A 27,485-nucleotide genomic window follows, 5' to 3' on the forward strand; every position below is an offset into this window, starting at 1 on the left:
TGCTGAACAACCCCCGTTTGAAATGATCTTGCCATTAGGTATCACATGAAATATGATAGCTCTCCTTGGCAACTGTTATCAGTTTCTCACAATCCTGATGGCTCTGTTGAACAGCTGGGAACCATGACATTCAGAGCTATGTTAATGCCTTGTCCTCTTGTGGTCATCCCTTTAGGTGAGCATCAGGTAGAACAGCTGGGTACCACTAACAATTTGACCACCTAAGGCCTTTCTGCCTCTGACTTCTAGTATAGCTGCTTCTTCCATAAACCAAAATATTTAGACAAATAAAAGTGACTCATCACATCTGCCCAGCTGACACTTTAGGCAACACAGCTGCACATACATTGAGTCCATTTGAACACCACTCCCATTACCTTTGTTTTCCTGCAACGATTGCCCCAAAACCCAGCCATAACTGACTCAAGGGGCAGCAGTATGTTCAGAATTACTCCAGAGCAAAGGTTTAACTTGTGCTTCCAAGCCCATCAGAAAACCTTAAAACATGTCACTAACAATTACACCATCTAGCCTTAGATTAAAGACAGTACTACACTGAAATTGTCACTCTCCACAAGACAGAGATTTTGAAAACAGCATTTCAATGTAGCGTTTATTTGGCCATTTGCAAGAAATATGAAAGTGAATTAGACATTTATTTAAAACAGCAACAGAAGCAGATGCAATCTGCTGTTAAAATTTCCTAGAGAATTAGAGGTTTGTTTTTAGCAATTCAAGCCCACACAAACTATTGTAAGAAACTTATTGGTACTGAAGGGCCACACAAGGATCTAGGAGAGCAGAAGGAACCAATATGTCACAGTATTCAGTAATGCCTTAGGGACAAAAAACTTTGGTCAGATGTTAAAAACACTTTTGAAATGTCTGGAACTACAAACAGCTGCACTGGAATTGCTACTGTAGCTTCATTTGTCATCAATGAACAAGACAGATCTGCATTTTAGAGGTTCATTTCTGTTTTCTAGGTTGCAGCCATTATAAACCTTGTGAAACGAGAAAGTTGTGTCTCAGACTTTTAGAAGGCACATGGCAAACAGGTCATGTTGCAGCAATGGTAAAGAAAGAGTGGAGGTGACCTTATGCTTGTAAGAATGAGGGAGTACAAGTAGTCTCAGCATATGCATTTTTAAGACACAGATTGTTCCATATAAGCAGCTTCTCTCCCTCTGTCTAATGGATTACATCAAAAAGTATGTTAAAGTTGAAAAATTGGACATTCAGAAGTTGGGAGATTCCAGATTCTATTCAGAAATTCATGACAGAAAATGCTGGCCTGAAGAGTTACTCTTCTATATTGCTATAAGGTACTGAGAACAGATGAAACCTTACCAGACCCAACATCAAAAATTCCACCTATAGCAAATGGCTAAAGTGACAATTGTGTAATACTACACTGGAAAGAAATGTAATGTCTAGAGGAAATACACATACATTTACTATGAGCAGGTTGAATATGTTTTTTGCTGTTTACAGCTTAGATTTGCTTGTTTGTCAATGTACAGGTTTTACAACTCCTAGATATAATTTAGTGGTTTTATTTTGAAGACAGTAAGTGCTACTCTTAGCTTTAGTGGTTAGTTAATATGTACTCCACACAAAAGTAAAGGAAATGGCAAAATGTGTACACTCTGCTTAGTCAAACTAATGCAAATATCTGTATTTCATATACAGAATCTCTTAGGTCCAGAGGGTGTCTCCTCTTTGCAACTAGTGCTGTGTACTTTCTCCATCAACTGCACTGCTTCATGTCAACATATACCTGCAGATCAGTTTTTTTCCTTAACATAGAGCCTGACTCCTCCACCTCTTCTCCCCTGCCTGCCTTTATGGAGCAGCCTATAGCATCTGTCACGTTCCTCCAGTTGTGTGAATCATCCCACCATGATTCAGTTATTCCCATAATATCCTAACTATCTGACTGGGCATGGAGCTCCAGTTCCTCCTGTTTATTTCCCAGCCTGCCTGCATTTGTGTACATACACTGCAGGTGGCTGATCTTTTGGTTCTCATTTCAGGAGACAGATGAGGCACATTTTACACTACTCTGGTTGGCCTGGTTTATTCCCCAATTGATTGTAGTGATGATGGTGGTGTGATCACTGTCATTATGGATCCCTCCCCCCAGGTCCTTCAGTTTAAAGCTGACTCTCACCAAATTCAGTTGTACAATACCCAGTGACATCAGTAGCAAGAACAGTTGACTTGAATAACCTGGTAAAAATTCAAGTTCATCTATTACATGAAATACCATGATGTGAAGGATCTTCCAAACTCAATGCCATCTTACCCCTAAATTAAGTGTATCATGAAAATTAGCAGATTTGCAAGCACAAATGGTAATACCTGCAAAAGCTGAGCAGTTCAAGCTGACTTCTTCAGTTCTTAAGCTTGGAGTATGTGGAATTTCAATCTTCATGGGATGGATGCCCAAAGGAATTGAATATAAATACAATTTATTTCTTTAAAATTGCAGTCAGGATTGCAGTATGCATCAAATAAAAAATTCTTGGCAACTAGCTTAAGTGGCTGTTGATTCCACAGCCAATTTGTGTAAATTTTCTCCCAAATCTGGGCTTCTGTTTTGACCTTGGAGATTAAAATCATGAAACCCTATAAATATGCTCAGCAGAAGGTAAAAAAAAAAGGAGTTTGTCACCAGCACACAGGAAAGGGAAACTTCTTAAGTTCAAGTATCTGTGTTAAATTAAAACCCAGCAGACTTCTGGAGATTTCTTTTTCAACCTGAGACTTTGTTGCAATCCTCTAATCACCAGCACACAGGAAAGGGAAACTTCTTAAGTTCAAGTATCTGTGTTAAATTAAAACCCAGCAGACTTCTGGAGATTTCTTTTTCAACCTGAGACTTTGTTGCAATCCTCTAACCGGTTATTATAGTCTTTGACTGGGTACAATGTGATAGCAAGTCACCTGCAGTAACTGCAGACAAAAGGACTAATACTTTATTACTTATTTAAGCAGAACTCCTATTAATTTCAAGTGCTGATGAATGAAACCTGTAGGACAGAGTCTTTCCATTCAGCTTCATGGAAAAGAGACCTGCATCATCTTTAATGTTGTCAGTAAGCAGCTCAGTGGTCAAAAAGCACTTAATTGTATCTGTATTCAGGGTGCTTGAGGCAAGTGCTTAACTTTAATCACATGCTGAAGTCCAAGTCACAGGATTAAACAAAGTAAGCTGTAGTATGGCCCTAGAAAGGGTGCTGCCTTGAGCCAACTTCTTAATAAGTAACACAAATAAGACCAACAAGCAGCAGCCTATTTTCTCTTCTTTCTAGGTTCAAAGTTCTCTTCTGAAAAAGACCACTATTTTTTATTTTGGCAGAGTCTCACGAGCATTAGATACCTTTTTCTGAAAATCCTGACTATAATCTTCACTATTTGGTCTCCAGCAGTGAAATAAAAAAAATCATCCAGTTTTCCTAAACATGATTTTGATGTCTAGACAAAGCAATGATTTATCTGCCTTTAGGAAAGATGAGCAGTGATTTCACTCACCTGTAACTTTGAAGAAGAGGAATGGAAGCTAGAGGAGTAGGCTGGTGTTACTGCAAGATTGACCTCTATCATCTCTGTAAGGACACTGACATGAGGGAAGGGCCCTGACAACTGGAGAAGGAACAATTCCTTACCCATCTTCAAATAAATGACAAAGGGATAATCAAGGAATCAGTCTCAGCTTGCTCCCTTGGAAAGGGGTTTTGAAACCCATTTCTGAGCACATAAAGAAGAAGGTGATTGTGAGCAGTCAACAGGATTTCCCAAAGGTGAATCACCCCACACCAACCTGATGGCTTTCTGTGAGAAAATGCCTAGATTTGCAGACAAGAGGAGACTTGTCACTGGTATTTGCCATTGACAAGTTGAATACAAGTTGGATGGCCTCTGTTTTTCCAAGACATAGGGAGCAAGTGGGACATTCTTAGCTTTGTTTTTTACACTAATCCATACACAGATAACCAAACTCCACTACAACAACAGCAAAGAGTTTTGAACGCACATCATGTACCCCATGGTCAAAGAACCCACACATCTGAATAGGAACACACTGAGAGACCATGTCAATAGTCAGTTTTCACAAACTCCTCTTACTATTCCATATGCTTGGAAAGGGAAGTTATTTCTCAAAATAAAGCAACAGAAGAGGCTGGAAAGACATTGGCCCATTTAAGAAATACTGGTTCAAAACTGGTGGTTTTATTACATTAATAGTAAGGTCCAACAAATGCTAAAAAAAATATCTTCTCAATATTGGTGACTAAGGAACTCTGGATTTACTCACAGTCCTTTTGCAGTTCTGCTTGTCCAAATGAGCATTTACAACCAGTTATTTTTGTTTCTTCTACAGAGTTGGAGCTAGTACATCAAGATATTTCTAAGTTTTTTAGTTAATCCTACAAAGGACTTGCTTAATAATGAGATGGACTCCAACATCTGAAGTGTTCCTTAGGCCTTATGGGAGATTTGCTTATGTGAAACTGGGTAAGGAACCAACTAGTAGCAAGAATTCCTATTTTACGTTTTGCAATGCTGACAATTTTATATATATATACACACACACACATATATTATTCATCAGCAATATACAATTCTGCTTTATATTTACCTGTATCATCCTCACACTACAGACTTTCTTCTTCAAACCAGCTTGCTTTCATTTAGGTATTAACTGAAACAATGGTTTGGAAATAAATATTTACCTTTTTTTGGTTCAATTACCCACTGAATTAACAATTTAAATAACTTGTTCTGTCACTTTCATATTTAAAATGAATTAAAGGCAAGATAGAATGCCAGATTTTATTATTCCCAGGGTTTGCTCCAAGTAAGGACATGAGCCAAAAGACAATCTGATTTTTTTTTTTCTATAAAGAAAGTTTTCCTTGAGAAATATGTAAAATGAGTTATTCAGTTTCCTGCCAAATAAGAAAGATAAGAATATATATGATGCTGCATCAGGTTTGCCAGATCAGCTGAACATTTAATGAAAATCAGGGCCTGATCCATCTCTCCCAGAAATGCCTGGAAGGCTTTCTTTCCATCAGCTCCAGTGAGAGTTGAACCCAGCTCCATCTGCATGTTTTCAGGCATGAGACCAATTTTCATTTCCTGACTTACATGCGTTTCCATTGAGACAACTACTATTGCACAGAGAGAGGAACAACTTATCAGAAGATTACAAATAACCCACACCTTTTTTAGTTAACATCCTGCAGCTACAGGAACTTTACCTTATTCATTAAATATTTGTATCCCCACATTCAATGTTATAGTGTATTAAGCAAGAAAAAAAATAAATTAATTGCTTTACAACAATTGCATCTGCCATATTTGCATTATTATATTATCAGGCACATGCATTCATGCATGCACACATGAGAGTTCATCTCTGCCACATGGACAAAGAAGCCTTTTAATGTACAACAACCAAGAAGCTCAATGTCAGAGACCTGTATGTGACCACAAAGAATCAAATATTGATTGCTGCTGATTATAAGCCAGGTCACTGCAGGTTTCCAGAATTAGTCCCTCAGAACTGCATTCAATTTTCTAAGTGAATGTCACAATTTATAAAGACTATGTTTATACATTTGCTAGCTAACCTGAGGCATTTTGTGTAGATGTTTCCACTCCGCTATCTTTTAATTAATTCTCTCCAGATACACCTTGGGGTGTTCTTGGAAGAGTAACTTCACACCAATCTTTTGTGACGTGCTCTGAGACCTCACAGTTTCTTTCCCACTCTCAAAATACCCAATAAAATATATATTAAACCAGCCTGAACCACACAGAGTGATGCAGGCTGAAATTCTGTTCTTTGTTTATTACAGTAGCATAAATACCCTGAGTAGTATTTGTATGAAAGCTGTATTCTGTAACACAAATCCCATTGGGCAAGTAATGCATTAGATCTGTAATACTTTTTATTGCCAGTCTCATCAAGCTGATTTGGAATTTGTACCCTGGTTAGAATGACTCATATGTTTACTGGGCCTAACAGGTGCTTAGCATCTTCCACACTCATTAAAGTTAATGACTTCAACAGCAGACAGGGAAAACTGAATGTTGAAGTAGGTTTCCTCTTCCCAGGTATTCCCAAGTTGTAATTTAAGAGAGCATGCAAGTGATGTCAATTTTTTCCTACGATCACAAAACCAGTCCATAACCAAACTCTTATCCCTTTATTTAAAAAATAACCCAGTTAACTTCACAGAGACTCCTTCTTGGAGTAAGGCAGGAAAAAAATTGCACTGTACCCAGAGTTTTCCACATAAAAGCTCAGAGTCGTGCCATAAAACTAGTCACATCCTCACCGTAACAGAGGAGTTAACATACTGGAAACAGGCCAGTAATTTTATAGAAATATATGCCTTAAGCTCTAAATCAGTATTCTCACAATAGCCCCAGCTTTGGCATAATTTCTATCCCAAAAAGCCACAGCTGCTGAGCTGGAGACTTCTGACTTCATATTAGATAAGTAATGAGAAGTTTTAGGCACTGTTGCCAGAGCCTGTCCTTTGATATCAACACAGCAGACTACAGTTGCTGACCAGCTATACCCAAAATATATGCTCTTAAATTACTCTAGTTAGCTAAAAATATGATGGTGAGAACTTCACAGAGACTTATGCCATGACATTAGACTGTCAAGCATGATATAATGAGACTGAGACCTCACAGGCATCTGTGCATTCATACAAAACCAAGAAATTAGGAGGACTGAATAACTACAGAAAGACCTCTGCTTTGATCCAGGTCCAGACACGAGATCTGCACTATTAATGTGACAAAGTCCAGTACCTTGGCTTCCACCCAATAAGACAGAAGTACTAAGCTAGAGACCTCACAGAAACCTGTGCCTTCATATTAACCTGCCATGCAAAATCTCCTGAGCTAATGGTCTTGCAATGAGTGTAACAGACAGCCATTTGAGGGAGTAAAGAGATTAAAACCTCTAAAACTTGGGCAGAAGAACTCCTGCAGTCTTAAATACTCATCACTTTTCATGTCTAACTTTTCAGGATCTTCCAAAGCAAAATGTAATGGTTGTTTTCACAGCTACATTAACGTAACAGTTCAGTTAAAGCACTTTCCTCTTCAGCAGGTCTCACACAAAAATCTCTCGCCCTTAAATTATCTTAAGATGTTGAGGTACAAATCACTGAGCATCACATCTTCCAAACCCAGACTAATGCAATGTTTGCTGGAAAGAATTTGAGGGAAATCAAGAGAGTTATTACAACAGGATTCATAAGCAAAACTGCTCAGAAGTCTGGAATATATTTCAGCAATTTGGAGAGACATGGTAGTAGGTAAGTTGCAGGATGAATGCATTTTTTAGAAGCTTACCTTAATCAACCCAAAGAAAATGTTTTGCCCTATGAATAACTGCTCCCTACGAGTAACTACCTGATGGCAAATGTCAAGGTATTTTATTTTTTAATCAAGTTTAGGAAAGGGATTAAGATGACTCTGGGAAACTTTTAAAAAAATGACCCAAGAACTAAAAATTGATTTTTTTCAAGATTACTTCAGAATTAAATATGATTAAATGTTGCTACTTTTTTGTCCAGTTTTGCAGTTTAAAATACTTACATCAGTTTCCAAAATTGGCTTTTTTCTCCTGTCAGTACATTGGACAAATGATGCCCAAAAAAACTTGAAGCAAATATTTTCTTTCTGAGTGCTATTTTTCCATCTACATTGACACAAAAAATAATTGCAGAAAAATATTCCAAGAAAATCTATCCTTTTCTGAAGTCTTAAATAAGGTTTTCACATTTTTATAGCACTGCATCTTTACACTATTCCTCATTTTCATTGCTTTCTTTTACCATTAATTAATTTCTGCTGTGATTTCTCTGTCTTGTGTAAGCAAGCTAATCATCAAACACTGCCTCATGACTACAAAAGTCTATTATTATACAGCATCAATCACTGACTTATTTCCAGATTTCAATTTAAGATAGTCTTTTACAGTTTTAACCTTCACTTGAAAGGCTTAGTAAACTACTTAATGTGTAAGGGAAGATGTCTCCATAGCACTATATCAGAATGCTACAAGATCCAACACCCATTCAAGTATTTGAGAATCTTTCAGTTGTCTTTTGTGGAGTTTGGGTAGGCCCAACAGGTGAAAGGCAATGTCACTGAGATGAAAGGCTCACTGGAAACATTTCCAAACCTTGATGGTGACTGGCAGAAGAAAGGGCTAGTGGAGTTATATCAGAAACTGCAAGGCTAACTTTGTTGGACCAAACCTGGAAATTGGAGTATTCTCCACTTCAGATACTGGTTCTCAGTGCTTACACTAAGCAATCTTCCTTCTACCTGGAAACTGGGCACTGTTTTGGAATTCTTTGGCTTTGCTGGCATGTGTGGTACACAGGGAATAAGCTTTGGTTAACCAAGCCCAATGGACAAAATCTACCGGGACTTAGATGTGCGTGGGAAATAGACATCAGTCAATATTTTACAAGAGGGAATTGGGGGAAAAAACCACTTGTTGTTAAGTTTGAAATAGCCAGAGAAAGCCTAAACCCACTTCAGCCTAAAAACATATTCCAATTATTATTTTTCCATGTATTCGGGAGCTGCTATCAAACCTGCCCAACTGCGACACGATTGAGGATGCCAATGTTACCTATCAAATCAAATAGGCATACAAAAAGCTGTTTCTTGTCCATAGTGACATTCTATGTCATTTCTATGAGAATTCCTGTGATGATTATCTCGCTAATAATTAACCACTCTACAAATCTGATCCTGAACCACCTGTCAACCATATATCTATTCAAATGTATTTACTTTTTAGTGCTAGGAAAGTGATGACCTCAAAGCCTTTCAATGGCTCTGCAGGGCTGCACAACACCAAACCCCCAGCAAACAACTTACAAGGCTGATTAAGTGTCTTTTCCAAACTATACATTAGATACAGAGAAAAATATCATCTCAATATAATAAAACACAAATCAAATATAGGTAAAAAGAGTAAGTTGTATCTTACTTCATTTGAATGTTCATTTGTCATTTTTTCATTTTTCAGCTTCTTCTGCAGCAGTTTGGTTTCATACTCTGGTCTGGGATGCTCCTGAAAAAGTAAAAAAACTCCAATTAAATAATAAAACAAAAACCCAAAATGCACGGTTAAGATTTTTTTTAAATAGTTTTAGAAATTTATGATCACTTATTCATGATTCAAGCCACCAAGACAATTCAACAGCACCTTTGGACTAGAGCAATCACTGCCCAGAAATATGGGATACATTATAGGACGCAGGGGAAGAGTATTTAGGGATTACATAAGTCTTATTATGGGATGCTTCAGAGAGGAACCAAAGGTGGGAGAGTTCTAGGTCACTTGAGGAGGAACAGGTGTGGAAAAATAGAGGGATAAGGGGATAAAAAGGGCTGGTAACAAATCAATAGCTTGTGGGCTGTATGGGGGTCTTGCCACCAGAAATTGGAACAAGTTCAGGTGTGAGACTGAGTATGCAAGTGCTAGCAGAGTTCAAGCTGCAGTAGCTGACAAGTAGGTGAATTGCCTGGGAGCCAAAGAAGTGCCAGTGTCTAACGGTAAAACCACGGTTGAGCTGGCTATTAGAGGGAGCAGGGGAGTCCTAGCCAGAGAGACCAGGGGCAGCTTCTGGGCAGGCTGAGTGAGCGCAGCTGCTGGAGAGACCCATAATGTACATATGTGCATATGTATATTCTCACTAGCAGACCTCCAACCTGCTCAGCCAGGAAGGGGAGCAGGATGAGGCTGTTGTGCTGTGTTTGTGTGCCTGCAGTGTGTGTCTGGCTCTGAGAAAACAGGGTAAGAAAATCAAATGCTTTCGTACCTTAATTCACTTTTTTGCTATTGATAATTCTGCTTTGAGTGTATGTTCTGTTCCAGTTTGATCAAGTAATGTTTAATTTTCCTAGTAAGACATACCAACGTCCTTTGAACTGCATTTCATACATCAACATCTGGACTGAAAAACTAGTTGATGTGTCTTCAGTGAATCTGCCGAGTCATCTTACCCTTGACTGAAAAGACCACAGCACCTCCTGTAATGCATGTATCTTTATCTCCTTTTTGTGAATATACTGCATGAAACAACTAGTTACAGCACAAACTTAGAGGTACTTGATCCTGATCATACATACATGGATGTAAAGGAACAAATCCACTCTGCTCTCAGAAGTGTGATTCAGAACCAACTCTTTGCCTGAAAATGGGAAGAGTTCTACACTTAGGACAATAAGTTAGAAACAGTTGTGATGACTTGAAGACGATGAAATGTCCATGTAGGGATAAATATGATTCCACGATGCTGGAAGGCTGCCAGTACAGCTGCCAGACCCTTATTGAAAACCATGTGAGCCAAGGTACTTTGAGGCCAAATGAGTGCTCAGAGTAGAAAAAGATAATTCCCATTCTGAAAACAAAGAGCCAAATAATGAAATTTTTACTTCGACAAAACTCCTGTTGCCATCAGTGGGAACTTGCCGTGAGAATGGTCTCCAGGATTGCCTCAAACATACAATATTGTGTATCCACAATACCTTGCAAATTAAGGCCGTATAGCTAATGATCCAGTTAAATACAGATATAGAAAGAGTTCTGACCTCTCCTTAATTTCTCTTTGATTTAGGAATAAAATTATAATGGGATTCTACAAAGTATACAAAAACCACATCTGGATTGCTAAGAAAAAATAGAATCTTGGATACAATCCCAGATTAGTGGACCAAAGGACTAAACAATTAAAAATAAGACAGCCCAGTGCTTCATTTTTACACTTTAAGGAGAGTAAAAACAACCACTGAGAATTCATTGAACACCCTTATCCTAACATGCTGAACACAAGCAGAGCAGCAAAGCAGTGCACACTGGTAAGAAAGAAGGTTTCCACAAGTGAGAACTGGAATGATCCAGCTGCTGCTCTAAATCAAGATGAAAACTTGGAATGAACAAACCAGAAAGACCAGCTGTTCTCTGCTGCAAGAGGACTAATTATTACAAACGAATGACTAAAATCTTCTGTTTCTTATGGTGATTGACACTGTGGGGAGGGGAGGAAGAAGGCTAAGGAAGAATCATGCAAACTAATGATATGCTTAGACCATCCTAGTACTATGATATTCATCCAAGGAAAAGTACTTTTATGTCTCAGCACATATGAAGGGATCACCAGTAGATGCTCACAATATTTTTAAGTCCAGAACACTTAGATAATAGATGTGATCTCTATCAGTTTCTCCCATCTTAATAATAATGCCTCATAAATAGCCCAGTTTTTCCACCACACATGAAACTTTCTTCCAGTTAGTATCGCAATGGATTTTTGTTTATGAAATAGTATTTTCTCAGCACTGTCAAATTAAGATATTTCTAGAATTTTCATTTCCCTGAAGCTGTCTTCCTTTCAGCCTCTGTGCACCTGGTACCCAAGGCTGGCAGGCAACCTGTTTTACTAGGTAAAAGCAAGGTGACTTTATGTAGCATTTCAAGGCACACTTCCTAAAACACCTTGAAGCATATATATCAGACACAATCTAACAAAAACTTTGTAGTATCCAGAATTATCTGGTTCCAGGTATCTAGTTCCATATTTTCTAAACCTTTTTGAACTTCTTCAGTTGAACCATGATCCAGATTAAGAGTATTAGCCCATCCCTAATCTGCAGAAATCCAGACACTTTAACTAATCTGAACTAAAAATTTGTCCTGACTATAATTATTTTTTCAGTCTTTATTAATTTGTTTCAGCTGTACTCTTTTAATTGTTTCCCATAAAGATCCTGATGACTGGATTTACATACAGGAATTTTAATGCAAATAATTTAATTGAAGCAAACATCAATGTTGAATTTGTAGTCAAAAGCTTTTACAGTTGTGGCTTGAGTTTAATGGTTTGAGTTTGTGCCTAGTGGAGTCCCATCAGGGATCAGTACTGGGACCTGTGTTGTTCAATATCTTCATCAACCTGGATGAGGGAACAGTGTGCCCTCAGTAAGTTTGCTGGTGACACCAAACTGGGAGGAGTGGCTGACACACCAGAAGGATGTGCTGCCATTCAGTGAGACCTGGACAGGCTGGAGAGTTGGGCAGGGAGAAACTTGATGAAATTCAACAAGGGCAAGTGTAGAGTTTTGCACCTGGGGAAGAACAACACGACGTCCCAGTATAGGTTGGGGGCTGACCTGCTGGAGAGCAGTGTAGGAGAAAGGGACTTCGGGGTCCTGGTGGACAGGAGGATGACCATGAGCCAGCAAGGTGCCCTTGTGGCCAAGAAGGCCAATGGCATCCTGGGGTGCATTAGAAAGGGGGTGGTTAGTCAGTCAAGAGAGGTTCTCCTTCCCCTCTATTCTGCCTTGGTGAGGCCGTATCTGGAGTATTGTGTCCAGTTCTGGGCTCCTCAGTTCAAGAAGGACAGGGAACTGCTTGAAAGAGTCCAGAGCAGAGCCACAAAGAAGATGAAGGGAGTGGAACATCTCCCTGATGAGGAAAGGCTGAGGGAGCTGGGTCTCTTGAGCTTGGATGAGACTGAGGGGTGACCTCATTAGTGTTTACAAATATGTAAGGGGTGAGCGTCAGGGAGATGGAGTTAGGCTTTTCTCAGTGATGTCCAGTGATAGGACAAGGGGCAATGGGTGCAAACTGGAGCATAGGAGGTTCCATGTGAATATCAGGAAGAACTTCTTTCCTGTGAGAGTGACAGAGCCCTGGGACAGGCTGCCCAGAGAGGCTGTGGAGTCTCCTTCACTGGAGACATTCAAACCCACCTGGACACGTTCCTGTGTGATGTGCTCTGGGTGACCCTGCTCTGGCAGGGGGGTTGGACTAGATGATCTTTCGAGGTCCCTTCCAGCCCCTAAGATTCTGTGATTCTGTGAATCATAGCAGCATAAGCCAATCTAAGCCTGGGCTGCCAGGCTGAAGTGGGAGGGAATACTGAGTCTTCTCCACTCTGCCCCTCAGATCCATCAGGGTCCTAAACACCCTCTCTCCAGGTCTTGTATTCATACCATGGAATTGGCTTGTGCCCCCTCAAACCAGAACACACTTTTTAGGGATACTGTTAGAACTTCAGGAAAAGAGTCATATAATTTGCAAGGTGAAAGACAAGCTGAAAACATCAAATTACACAGATCACACCAAAAAAATTACTAAAAGCTAGTAGAGAAGATAAAATTAAATCATGACTGAGTAAGGAGAGAATGGGATAGATCTGTAAACATAATGTCACAAAGTCTTTGCTATTTTAGTCTGTTTTATTCAAGCCACCTTCCTTATTACTTTATCTTAACTCAGCAATAATCCACAGGGTATCTTAAAGTCTTCTCTTAAGGGTTCAATAATTCATTGATTTTTAAGTCATGAAAAAGCAAAAAGAGGAAAGAGACAAAGGGAATTAGAGTTTTCAAGAATTTGAAAAAAACTTTCACAGAGCATAGGATTTTAACTTAAAATTCTAAGTTACCAGACATGTTTCTAATGAGCATAGACACCTACGTTATTCCCTGTTTTACTGAAACAGTATGACAGCATGTCTACTTGAACAACAGCAAGACCTCCACTCAGTGGCGTTTCACTTAGTGTGGCCTTTCTGTCCATTTATTCTTCTAAGTTCTGCTCCAAATTCTAAGATTGCATTTCTATTTCAGTTTACACAGTATTGTGGATAACATGAGATAAAATCTCTTCCACCCAGAAAACCTAAGGCAGGAACAGTCTGGGTCCTAGAAAAACAATTTCTGAAGATTCATTGGAGGCCAATAGTTTCTACTCCCTACATCATTAGAGTCCCTCATCGTTAGAGTATTTCTTCACCAGCTCCTTCACAAGTAGAAGAGGGAATGCATTCTTCCTCCTCTACTCCTGCTTTATTAATGGCTATATCCTTTAATACACAAACTGAAAACAAAGAAATGCACAACCTTTTTGACTGGGTTACACAAGCACAAATCCATGATATGACATGTTGAGTACTTATTCATAGTATTTCCAAGGCTTTGTCTGTTCTCATGGTTCTGATCTGTCTCTGGTTCTTTTCCCTCCCTCTCCCATTGAGTTATCAGTTGCTCAATTGCTTTTCAACACAATATTTTACAGTCTAGTACTCAATGCTACCTATTACTTTTACAAATTTCAGATATACAAACACAAATTGTCTAAGTCTGTACAGCTGCCAGCTGCAAATATGCCTGCAAGCCTTAGTGAGCTGGCTTTCTCAGACTGCCTTTGCCAAGACATTTACAAATAAATAGACTAAATTAATTTGTCATGTGACTCTCTTGAAGAAAAATATTTGGCTCAGTGTGTTAAAGAAAGTAACCTTAAAATTTTATAGTCAAGAGTTCACAAAAATTACACTGAAGGCATTTATTTCAATATGATTCTCAGTATGTAGTTCTCAGCTCTTCAGCTTCTGTGGTTGTTCTACTCTGTTTTGGTGCTGTACCTTCCCTTTCTGAAGAAATTTATAATCATAAATAATCCCATCTCACTTAAAATTTAATACCCTCTGTCCCTTTCCTTCTTGCTCTTTTAAATGACCTTGTACCTTTTGCTGCTAGTTCCTCCTGGTCTAACGTGATCAAACATGGTTTCCATTTTGCAACATAATTTTCAGCACTTTTTATATTCCACCACTGAAACATAGTGCCAGTATCTCTCTTACAGGCAAACTTGCATCTTTATGAATCTACTGCATAAAAGGTGAACAAAACCTGGCCTAACTTTTGCATTTTTGCTGAAGTACCAAGAGCTATCAGAAGATGATACGGTGTATGGTTTTTACTTAAAAGAGCATTTTTCTTCAAGAAAGAGATGGATCAACTAGAAAATGTCCAGAAAGGAAAAAGAAAAAGCAGACATCTAGAAGATTATTTATGAATAAACACTGAGAGAGCAAAAGTTACTTCATCTTTAAGAAAATGGTGACAGAGGGAGATATGACATCATGTTGAATTTTGCTGGAAAGAGAACAGAGGTAATTTCTTCAGCTTTGAAAGAAAGAACAGCTTATTAGCAGTATGGATAGATAAGTATTAGAACAGATTACCTAGGGAGGAAGTAAATGCTCCAATGATGGATTTATTTAAGAACAAACGAGACAAATATCTTTTCAAGATGATTTAAGTAGACAGGATCCCACCATGCACAAGGGATGGCCCTCAAGGTCCATTCCAGCCTTATTTTTATGATTCTACATTCCTAATTCTTCAACTTGTACTGCAATGTGTCTGGCACTCCCTCACTTGTCATAAACAAAGGATTCTTGCTGATCTCCTAGTTCCTGTCCGCCAACTTTTATCACCTCAGAGCTCTTAATCACAGGATCTCACAAATCTATAAATTCTTCCACAGCATTTTGCAAATGTTGAGCTAAACCTTTGGATTTTGTACTGCAGAAGGTGAACTTCAAATTCAGTACAATCTGGTGGGTTCATCAAGTATGCTGCAGAGCCAAGAGTTTGTTCTCCAGCCTCTCAGTTTATACTGTAATTGGTACAAAATTGCTGAAACATGAAGAAACGGATTCAAATCCTCCCATCAAACCAAGGTAGTCCTACAATTCATCTTCAAAGAACCTGACCACAATTTATTAAGTCAATTAAAAGAGCAAGACACACTGAATTGTTCCACCCAGGTACTCAGCTCACCATTAACAATAGAAGAGAATCTTATTGCTGCAATTCTGAGTTAGTGAATATGACCCTGTGCTAAAGCTACATCAGCATCTGCACTCTAGTCAGCTACAGTCATTTAGAAGAACACACCTACGAACTGCATCAGGCTGGAGAACACACATGAGAAATCTAAGCATCAATGCATATCTTCAGGTACAGAATAATTTATACAGTAAATCAGTAAAGGGAAAGGAAACTTACTTCTTCTTCCTCCAGTCCAGTTAGATCCCAGAAGTAGCTCAATCTCATCTGCAAACGCTTCCATTGTTCAAGGAACATGGTAGCTTTAATAAATAAAAGAATTTTAAAATCATACATTCACTATACTGTGGTGAATGTTTGTATTACTTATAAGCTCCAACTGATATCTGAATCCTATTATGTTAACTTCTTTATAAATAAGCACTAAAAAACAGCCCCAGGCCCTATTTTAAAGAAAGAATACAAACATAACATGGAAACAATAGTTACTAGTTTTTTATAGTAAGATACAAGATGGATTGACCAAAAGTGCTTTTAAGTTCTTGTCAGAGACTGGAACTGAACCCATATCTGCTGATATCCACCCCAAAAACTTCATCTGTCTTCATGTACCATCAGTCATTCTATAATTCATGAGTACAAAGCATATCATGAAATAAAATCTTGGTCTAAATATCATTCTGTAACACTCAAATTAGCCAAACTGATTGTGCTGTTTCCGTGTTTGCAACCAGTCAAAAACATGTGAAGAAAGGTGCAGCCTGTTGTTGAAATAAGTAATTGATACTGGTACATAAACTAAGACCTTCTGTAAGATGTAGAAACAAATGTTTTTTGAAATGGTGCCATTGAATATTTTTATCCTGCCTAGACATGGTGATTTTGTCATAAAGAATTGGCCAGTAGCCTGGTCTTTGGGCTTTCCTTTTTTCACTAATATGAAGGAACAAATGTTGTCTCAGATTTATGGTCTCATGACTTGCCTTTCATAATTGCCATTTTGCCTAGATAGCTCTTTGTCCAGCTGCTTATTATTTACAAACTTCCACTAGCAGAAAAACAGTCCCATTAGACACAACTGCACTTCTAATAAACACATCTGACATCTGAAATCACAGCAGTGATGGTATGCATAACTAACTATGCATTCATTCATATTTTGTGAATGTGGTCACTCACAAACAGTATTGATGGAATGACAAATACTTTATGAGGCACCATGATCAGCTAGTAACAGTGTGATTTGTTTCAAGATATTTAACTATAGCAAGTCATCTGCCTTTTACAGAATGGAAGGAGGTGAGCAGGGTGTTAGAATTCTTATGCCCAACAACATCATGAAATGAAGCCAGCTCCAACTATCACACTTTGCTTTTTCCAGCATGCAGTTCTAAGTCCCAAGCCATGCCAGTTTCCACATCACTACACTCTATCCTGGGAAAAGGCATTCAGCAACATTTACTCAAGACATGGTGAGGCAAGCAGGTCAGGAGTGTGAATGAGATCTGCCAATCAGCAGAGCTGTAGATGTAACCAGTACAGCTTCCTAGTAGTAAGGCAGCAAAATTTTGTGTCATCTAATACTTAATAGGCAAGCTGGGCAAAGTTATTAAAGGATACTTTAATTCACTTTGCTATTCTTTGTATATGATGGCTGTATTTTCTTGCACTGACAAGCTCAGTTACCATGGTCCCAAGAACAGATTTTCCAATCTGTGGGAAACATTTTTGGAGGGGAGCTACAGATCAGAAAGAATTTTGTTATGCTTACATGTCTTTTTTTTTAAAAGCAATGCAGACGGAACTTTTGTTCCTTTCTATTCCTTTACAGATTCTACTGATTTGTCTTCGTGCAAAGATATATCAAAGTTTTGCTTTCCATATTACATTAGTGATTCTGAAATGTAATTATTTTGGATGAGGATGCATAGAAAATTATAATTTGCATGGATGCAAGTTTACAGCACAGATTCTCTGTCAAGATGATACTATTTGCCTATGAAAGAGTACATGAATTGTCATTTATACACATCCTGTCCAAAGAGCTACACTAAAACCTGGACAACACAGTGTCTTGCATGTTTCATAGGAGCAGTTAAACTGTGACACTTTATCTGTCAGTCTACTCTGTAACTGGCAGAAATCTGAAGCTGGAAAATATGTCATTGTGAGAGTCTATAAATTAATAATACTTTGCCATTTCTCTCAGTCATAGTGCTTACATGTTCTCTAACTTCTGCTGAAGGGTTTCAAGGATCTTGTGAACATTTTACTTCCATGATCTGTTCTGTCTGCAAGTGCCTTAAAAATGCTGCCAGACAGTAATTTCTAAAACAAGCAGTAAAAATTGTAACAGGGTTGCAAACTGTAACACACTGATTGCTGAGGGACGCCTACAGTCCAGTCATACATTTGTTCCATTTCATCTTAAGAATGAAAATTTCATTTTGTGAAAAATGAAGGGGGAAATAAAAAAACATTTTACAGTAGCAATAGCACCTTTAACTTTTACAATAAACAAGATCTAGAGTGAAGGAGGGCATAACACCAGCAATAATACATACAAGCACACTCCACACACTTTTCAGGGCAGAGGTCAAGCCAGAAACAATAAGAATAATACTATAATGCATTTTTTAGTATTTATTAAGTGTTTTGACATCCTCAGTGAGACAGAGAATATTTGCCACGAAAGAAGAAAAAATCTTGTTTAAATAGAATACTTTAGAACATGTTATAATTAAAACAATAATAGTCCCATTGTTCTTGGAATCCCATAAAGTTGTGATAAAATTATGTGACTAAATTGTCCCACATGGAAGTGGACACTGTGCTTAAATGAAACCCCTTCAGCTGCCTGCACCATACCAATCCTGCCTCAAGTACAAAGGTGGTAAAAGGACTTGCCATGTCAATAGAAAATGAGGGAAAACATGGCAAAAATTAGAAGTGCCATTAAACAAGGCTGCAGAGAAAGAAAGGACACATCAAGTGTTTTTATCAGTCCCCCAAGTGGTAGGGAAAAACATTGGAAGAGGGTGGAAAACACATCTAATCAATGTGTGGTTCAGGGGCTGGTGCTAAACCTTTGGGTTCTTCGATCACGGGGAAGTTTTATGGCAGCAGGTCTGCAGGTGACAGATGGAACACATCTGACTCCAGGGGGGAGAAGGATTCTCACACAGGATCTGGCAGGGCTCATTGAAAGGGCTTTAATCTGGGCTCGAAGTGGGATGGGGATAAAACCAGGCTCACTAGAGATGAGCCTAAAGATGGTCTTCTGTCTGCCATCCCACCCGAGGTGGGAAATGGTGATAAATGCAACCACAAAAACACAGGGCTTGCTAATAAGTTGCTAACCATGGAAGTGCCTGGGAATGGTCAGGTACCAAAAGTGAAAAATAATTGCTTGGCTCCCTCTCTGAAATGCTTATATGCCAATGCATGGAGCATGGGGAGCAAGCAGGAGGAGTTGGAGATCTGTGATAGGTTGAATGGCTATGATATAATCACCATCACTGAAAGATGGTGGGACAGCTCCCATGACTGGAATGTTGTCATGGATGGCTATGTGTTTTTTAGGAAAGACAAAGCAACAAGGCGAGGTGGGGGTGCTGCTCTTTGTGTGAGAGAGGAACTGCAGTGTATGGAGTTCTATCCAGGGGGAGGTAGGACAGCTTGAAGGCTTGTGGGTAAGAATGAAGGGACATGCAATTTGAGGTGGAACTATTGTGGCTGCCTGCTGTAGACCACCAACCCAAGAAGAAGATGGTGACAACGCCTTCTACAGTCAACTGGAAGTAGCCTCTAGATCACACTCCTCAGTGCTTATGTGTGGCTTCAATCACCCTGATATTTGTTGGAAAGCCCGCACAGCAAAGCATGTTCAATCCAGAAGGCTCTTGCAGTGCATTGATGATAACTTTCTAACGCAGGTAGTGGAAGAACCAACCAGGAAACATGCCATGCTAGACCTTATATTAACAGAAAAAGAAGGTCTGGCTGGGGACATTATGGTTGGGAACAGTCTTGGTGACAGTGACCGTGGTGGAGTTTAGTATTTTACAAGAAGCAGGGCAATAAGTAGGACTACAACCCTGAACTTCGGACTCTTCAAAGATCTACTTTCAGGAATCCCATGTGCTATGACTATGGAAGGAAAGGGACCCCAAGAAAGCTGGTCAGTTTTTAAATACCACTTCCTTGAAGCCCAAGATAGGTGCATTCCTTTGAGTTAAAAATTGGGTAGAGGTGGTAAATGACCTGCATGGATAAGCAAGGAGCTTCTGGGGAAAGTCTTGTGGAAGAAAGAAATTTACAGTTTGTGGAAGAAGGGTCTTGTCACTTGGGAGAACTATAGGGACGTTGTCAGGGTATGTAGGAAGGCAATAAAAAAGGTCACAGCCCTCTTAGGACTTCAACTGGCAAAGGAAGTAAAATTGAACAAAAAGAGCTTCTTCAAATGTATCAGTAGTAAAAGGAAGACTAGGGAAAACAAGGGCCTGCTGCTGAATGTGGTGGGAGCCCTGGTAACAGAGGATGTAGAGAAGGTAGAGTTGCTGAATTCCTTATTTGCTTCAGTCTTTATTAAGACCAGCCCTTATGAACATCAGACCCTGGAAAGACCCTGGATATAGGAGAGGAAGCCTGGAGGAGGGAAGATTCTCCACTAGTCAATGGAGAGTGGGTCAGAGACCAGTTATGTAAATTGAATGTGCACAAGTCTATGGGCCCTGATGAGATGCACCCAAGAGTGTTGAGAGAGCTGGCTGATGTTACTGCCCTGCCACTCTCCATCATTTTCAAAAGATCATGGCAAACAGGAGAGGTGCCTGAGGGCTGGAGGAAGGCAAATGTCACTCCAGTCTTCAAAAACAGCACAAAGGAAGATTCAGGAAATTACAGACCAGTCACCCTCACCTCCATCCCTGGAAAAATGATAGAGTGGGTCATTTTGGAGGTCATCTCTAAGCACATGGAAGAGAAGAAGGTTATCAGGAGTAACCAACATGGATTTACCAAGGGGAAATAATGCTTGACTAATCTGATAGCCTTCTATGATGGTGTGACTGAATGAGTAGATGCAGCGAGACCAGTAAATGGAGCCTACCTTGAACATAGCAAGGCTTTTGATACAGTCTCCCACAACATTCTCATAAGCAAGCTCAGGAAATGTGGGATAGAAGAATGGATAATGAGATGGATTAAGAACTGGCTACACAACAAAGTCCAAAGAGGTCAATGGTGCAGAGTCCAGATGGAGACCTCTAACTAGTGGAGTCCCTCAGGGATTAGTGCTGGGTCCTGTCCTGTTCAACATCTTTAACAATGACCTTGATGATGGGACAGAGTGTGTTCTCAGCAAGTTTTCTGATGACACAAAGCTGGGAGGACTGGCTGATTCACCTGAAGGCTGTGCAGCCATTCAGCAAGGTTTGGACAGGCTGGAGAGCTGGGCAAAGAGGAACCTAATGAGGTTCAACAAGAGCAAATGCAGAGTCCTGCACCTGGGAAGGAACAACAAAATGCACCAGTACAGGCTAGGAGGTGATCTGCTAGGGAGCAGCCCCATGGAGAAGGACCTTAGAGTGAGACCTCACTTGGAGCACTGTGTCCAGATCTGGGCTACCCAGTTCAAGAGGGACAGGGATCTACTTGTGAGAGTCCAACAGAGGCTACGAGGATGATTAAGGGCCTGGAAGGGCCTTACGAGGAAAGGTTGAGAGACCTGGGGCTTTTCAGTCTAGAGAGGAGAAGACTGAGGGGGGATCTAATTAATGTCTATAAATATACGAGGACAGGGTGTCAAGAAAGCAGAGACAACCTCTTTTCACTTGTGCTCTGTGATAGGACAAGGGGCAACGGATGAAAACTTGAGCACAGGAAGTTCCATCTCAACATGAGGAAGAACTTCTTCACTGTGAGGGTTACTGAGCACTGGAACAGGCTGCCCAGAGAGGTTGTGGAGTCTCCTTCTCTGGAGACTTTCAAGACCTGCCTGGATGCCTTTCTGAGTGATCTGCCCTAGTTTTGGCAGGGGTTTTGGACTCGGTGATCTTCAGAGGTCCCCTCTAACCCCTGACATCCTGTGATTCTGTGACTCTATGATTTTTCTTCAGTGAACTATGCATTTCCTCTCCATTTTCCCCAAAGCCTGCTGCTGACAGGAAAAGCTTTATAATATGACTTTCTCCAGTGTCAGCACAGGCACAGACTGACCCTCTGCAGCTTGCCAGCTTCATAAAGCCATAAATATCACTCCAATTGCACTTTTTTATATATAAGGCCACTATATGTGCATCACAGATTTCAGTTCCATCAGGAGTCCAAAGATCAAAAGACACAGTTCGCATGCAAAGCAATACTCACCCCAGAGAGCCATAAAGATGGAGAAGAAGACTGTGGCAGGGTTGTCAAACAAGTGGCTGGCTCGAGCAGTAGCACATGCAGAGCTGAGGTTCCAGTAATCACAGAACTTGTCACAAAGGGGGCACATGGTGAAGGCATTGCTTTGGTCACACATTTCTTTACTGTGAATGACAAGTGCATAAGTTCTACTTAGGACAGTGAGATGTATAGCAGTGATGCTGAGCAGCATCTCCCAGCCATTACAAGCAATTTGTAAACATTTGTGGCTTGCACTTGCAGAGCACAGAAGCTGTGTTCCCTGCACATTCCCTGTGCTGGAATAGTCAGTTCCTATAGACGCCTTAACAGCAAAAACCATCCATCATAGCAACCAATCTGAGCACTATACTGTAGTAATCAATTAGCAAAGACTGCATTAATGAAGACTGAGGTTTATCACACTAAAATAAATAAAACCTATAGCATTGAAAGTATAATTTGCCATCTCTACAGTCAGTTACATGATTTGATACAGATCAGATTTAAATTCATGAAAAACAATTTTGAGGAGATCATAAAGGAAATTCTGTGGGATATAATCTGACTTGCCCTTTATGAAACACACATTTTTAACATGGTAGTACAAAAATCCATGCCAAATACCATAGAGCTTTTTGTATCAGGACTGGCCATCTAAGTATGCATGAAAGCCAGGACCAGCACCCAGGCATGTTGGTTGATCTGCGTCACAGACAGAATAAATCTGCAGCAACATTTGCAGTATTATACAGTAGGTTTTGCTTTAAAATTATATAGGTGCACTGAATTTTAGTTGCAGTATACAGTAGGTTTTCCTTTAAAATTATATAGGTGCACTGAATTTTAGAGTTACACTAGCCAGGAGTCTTGTTCTTATCAAGGATATCTCACAACACTTACATTGGGATTCAACTCAACCCTGCATTTTATTTTGTGAGGTATTTGTAAAAGTAGTATCTGTTTTCCCAGCATAGGTCTTTAAAACCAATTCTCATCTGTAGCACCATCTGCTATAAGGTTTTGGCTAAGTTCTTCAAGTGTGAGTAGCTATTTTAGGCACCCATATTGATAGGTTTTAAGGGTGTTCAGATATTCTGTGCACAGTGGTTTCAGGCAATCAGATACCTTTACATCTCAGGGTTCTTAAGTTTGCCTACTCAATATGGGTGGGGTATGCTTGGTGGGTATAGCACACTGATTTTCTAGTACAGGGTACTAACCTAAAAAAAAATTCCTTCCTCCCCCCAGCAGTAAATCTTATAAAAAACAGAACACTTTCACTTCTGCCTCATATATTCAGATGTTAAGTTGTATTTCCTTTCTATTACTTGTTCAGGTGTCCTCTGGAAAACGTGTGATAAGAGACGTTCTTGCAGATTTAGAAATCTTTACTCTAAAATTGTTATTTTAATGCTCAGTCTTATTTGCTATGTAGTAACTCTGTTGCTAAAAATGTTTATCTTTGACACTGCTGAGCATGCTCTCAGTTTTTTTCATAAGGTTTGTATGTGAAAGAGCTTCATATCTGCACAAGTCTTACTCAGGTGAACAGTGCAAAGCTCAAGTGCCCTTGGCAGAATTGTGAGCTAAGGAAAGACTTGCACCATTGCTTAATTGATAGCTGGCATATTGTGTTGATATTGACTGAACTTGAATAGTATTTTTTTCTCTGACTTCAAATGAAAAAGAACTTTTCAAACTGTAGCATCAATGTGTTTAACGTATCATTTGAAAGGCACACAGCTTCTTCCAGGTATCATATTGCTATTGTGATGCTCTCTTCTATTTCAAAAGGCAGCAGAGGGTGCTGCAGATACATCTTAGCTGTAAATCTCACGTTTCAATGTTAGCACAAGCTTTCCCACAGACAAGCACAGCCCATCAAGATTTGTTCAGATCAAATTAAGAAAACAAATTTTAACTCAGATGTGCTGTTATTAATAATTTACCTATCAGTAATAATGCCCTACTGCAGTGATCCACACTGAAAGCAGCCAATGCATTTGAGAGAAAGCAGGAGCTGCTACATGGAGTATGACCTGCAGCACCACTATTCCAGTCTCCTGTCTCTACCAGAAGTCAGACACAGGTAGCAGAGGAAATACCCTTATTGCACTGAGAAGCAAACATTAACATCACTCTGACAATTTGCATCATGCCTTTCAGGGTGAAAGTAGAGATTTGTGCATTCATAAAAAGCAAATGGATGTCATAAAAAATAACTGAAAATAATGCAGTAGACTCATTTAACATTTCTGTTTCAGAAGCTGCAATACAGAACAGCCAAATAAAAGGTGCCATTCAAATGTATTTTCTACTCAATGAGTAAGTATTTGTAACGATCACTGGGTCGTTAATAATACATCACTGCTTTTCAGACATGTTAAAAGCAATTATGCTCACTCAGGATTACCAAAAAAAAAAAAGCAGTCATAAATTTCAAGTAACAAATTGTTGATCACAGAGAAGCTTACCTAGGAATGTCACTCTCAATGGTTATACATCCATAAAGAAAGACAATAATCCCGACTACTGAAGATGGAATGAGGAATTCGGTGTATAAACCCAGCCATGCAAAATAAAGTCCTATCTTTTCTCCAAAATACTTTCTGAAAAGGAGAGAGGAAAAAAAAACAAACACAAACGCAACAAAACCATTTTGTGTGTTTTACAACTTCTCAACAATCTCTGAAAGTCAAAATACTAATTGTCAAAGACGTGGATGAAAACTGTGAATACCTGGAAGTCAGGGTTGATTCGGGCTGTTTGGGCTTCTCTGCTCTGAGAAGTTAAAGGCAGTCCTGTGTTCTTATAATACATATTTAATACCTGCTCAGGGGAAACATGCATCATTTGCATCTCTTAAATTATGTCAGTGAAATACGCCTTGATTCTATCAAGAGTAGCAGAATTTCAACCAAATGTTTAGAAGAAAATCTTGGAAAGCGTTCAGCTCCTCAGAAGCATGTCTAGGGAAGTCATTCTTTACCTCTGTAGTCCTCCTGAATTCGGTTGGTGAGAGGCTTGGGAACACACTGACAACATCCTCTGATGTCTGAAAAAACTAGTGATCTTGAATTGCTATTAAAGAAGGAAGGTTTACTTGCACACTTAGTGCTGCCTTTTCAGAAAGAATAAATATTTTTGACAAATTAACAGGCTCTGGACAGCTGGTTAGAAAAAAACAATTTCTGCTCTGAGCAACAGTTCACTGTAGATGTTGATAAATATGTGCTAGAGCTCAACCCAACATCTTCATGAATCATACTGCAAGAAGTAAACTAAACATCCATGAAACTAACTGGTTATCCCAAAGTACTGTTAGGAATGATTACAAATATTGCAAAACACCAAGAACTTCAGAGAGCTCAAGCACTCAGCATCATTAAAATGCAACTAAATTTAGGAAAAAAAGCAACACAGAAACCTTTCACAAGCCAGAGAATAAGATGGAGGAATGGTGGACAGAAAGCAGCTATACAGAGAGCACTCAGGGCATGACATTGCATTTTAATCAGAGATGCAAATGTTCACACTATGGAGGCAGAAAAAAAGTCCACAGCAACAATAAATTTAAAGACAACAGGTCTAATAAAAGAAAGATGGGATTTGCTCCTCATAAAGGCTGAGCACAATCTCACTTTAATGCTGATTCTGAACTCACTCACACTAAGAAATGTTTACTCAAGCTCAGCACCTCAGATTTAAATTATTCCTAATTATAATGGTTAAATAAGATTTTTGGAGGCCTGGGATTTCTTTTAACAGATAAAATCTTCAGAGTTGTTTCCAGCTCAGATAAAGGAGTAAGGGCAGCAACAGTGTTTTGTTTTGGTTTTTTTTAATGACTACACTTCTTGTGGTTGTTCTGTAACTTCACATTCCTAGGCTCCCACGTCTGTTTCAGCGTTGCCTTACATGAGTGCCTATATTTGCTTATGTCTAACCAGCCTCATTTATCCTTTAGGAAGGGCACATGCAACCATAAAAGGGAAAAAAGAACAAAAGCACTTTAAGGTGATATACAGACAACATTATTTTCAGCAGAAGGGGATGCCATAACTTAGAGAATCAGTTCAAAATCTCATAATTTTTCTGGGAAAGGAACACAGCCCATACACCTGATATTTGCAAGGCTGTCATGAGCAACAGACTGCGTCAAGTATCAAAGAACACGAGTGGAATCTTGACAGAGTGACTTGAATAGCAATACTTTAATTAGATGTTTAATTCTCTTTTGTTTCAGAAAGACAATTTGCACAAGTCAGAATGGGAATACTATTTGCAGTAACCAGTCTTTGAACAACACCTATCAGCATGATAACTACATTCACACCACAGCTTAGTTTGTAAGCATCTTGGGACAACAGATTATCACATTTGCACATAATGTAAAGAAAAACTATATTATATTGCATTACATTATATACTATATAAATGTAAATATTTATGTTGGAAATATAATCTGAGTACCAAGGAACTACACCGTAACCTGGCAAATGCCAAGTAATTTTGGAGGTAATTTTTAGGAGGTAGGTTTTCTTTATCTTCACATTTGTTGTTTTTGAATATGAAGTGAGGGAGGAAATACTTCATTAAAATACAGAAATTATCAGGAGGCCTGTAGCTTTTCTTCAAGCCTCATATCTGAGCCCACATACAGCAGCAATGGCCTTGTAGGACAAAAATGGCCTCACAGGACAAAGACTCAATTTGCTCTCAAGTTTCCTCCTGACTGGGAAGGAACACACCGTGCATTCGACAGGAAGGCAAACATCACTGAACACTTCCTAACAAGGAGGGGGGGATTATTCTGATTATCTGGCTTCTTACTCCTTCCTCATTCATAGAGTTGGGCAACATGCATAGCTAGTACAGTGTTTCAAATAGATCAAAGCAGACATGAACAACAGTCCCACCATCTGAGCTGTTCTAAACTGTCTATTGTCTTGACAAAGAGCCACAAAGTAGTGCAGAAAGTGTTCAAATCCCAGAAGCACTAAAGAAAAACTGACCTAGGTCAATGAAGTTGAAGCTTATGGCTCATGAGGCTTCCCCTAGAATTTTTAAGCCTTCCAGTGATAAATGTGATCTGAAACCTAAAAAGCCAAGGATTGTTATTTGTATCCAAGCCAAGAGAAATTAGAAGAACTAAAAAACGTCCTGGCAGTGTAGAAAAAAGTATTTGCCAAGAAGAAAACTTCACAACGTTCTGTTGCTGAACTGTTTTGAAAAAGAAAAATAATTAAGACTGCTGTGCCCAAGCTCAGTCCACCAATGTGTCAGAAAGTGAAAGTACAAAAGGAGAAACAATTACTGTGCTTGGTAGCATGATGATAAATTTAAATCTCAGTTTATCAAGCTATAAAAACACAGAACATCGACATAGTCCT

The 27,485-nt window shown here is 39.2% G+C and overlaps 1 protein-coding gene across 1 annotated transcript in view; it reads right to left on the minus strand.

Annotated features, from left to right (window-relative positions):
- ANO2 (anoctamin 2, calcium activated chloride channel) overlaps window positions 1–27,485 on the minus strand; it is a 156,483-nt gene that overhangs the window by 70,512 nt on the left and 58,486 nt on the right. Inside the window, exons 9-13 of the mRNA XM_010004927.1 lie at window positions 24,567–24,701; window positions 22,075–22,235; window positions 15,925–16,007; window positions 12,814–12,825; window positions 9,047–9,130 (exon numbers count right to left, since the gene is read on the minus strand). Coding sequence (XP_010003229.1) covers window positions 9,047–9,130; window positions 12,814–12,825; window positions 15,925–16,007; window positions 22,075–22,235; window positions 24,567–24,701 — 475 coding nt within the window. The remainder of the gene's footprint in view (window positions 1–9,046; window positions 9,131–12,813; window positions 12,826–15,924; window positions 16,008–22,074; window positions 22,236–24,566; window positions 24,702–27,485) is intronic.

The sequence above is a fragment of the Chaetura pelagica genome, unplaced genomic scaffold (assembly GCF_000747805.2).
Source record: "Chaetura pelagica isolate M959 unplaced genomic scaffold, ChaPel_1.0 scaffold429, whole genome shotgun sequence".
Classification (NCBI taxonomy): Eukaryota; Metazoa; Chordata; class Aves; order Apodiformes; family Apodidae; genus Chaetura; species Chaetura pelagica.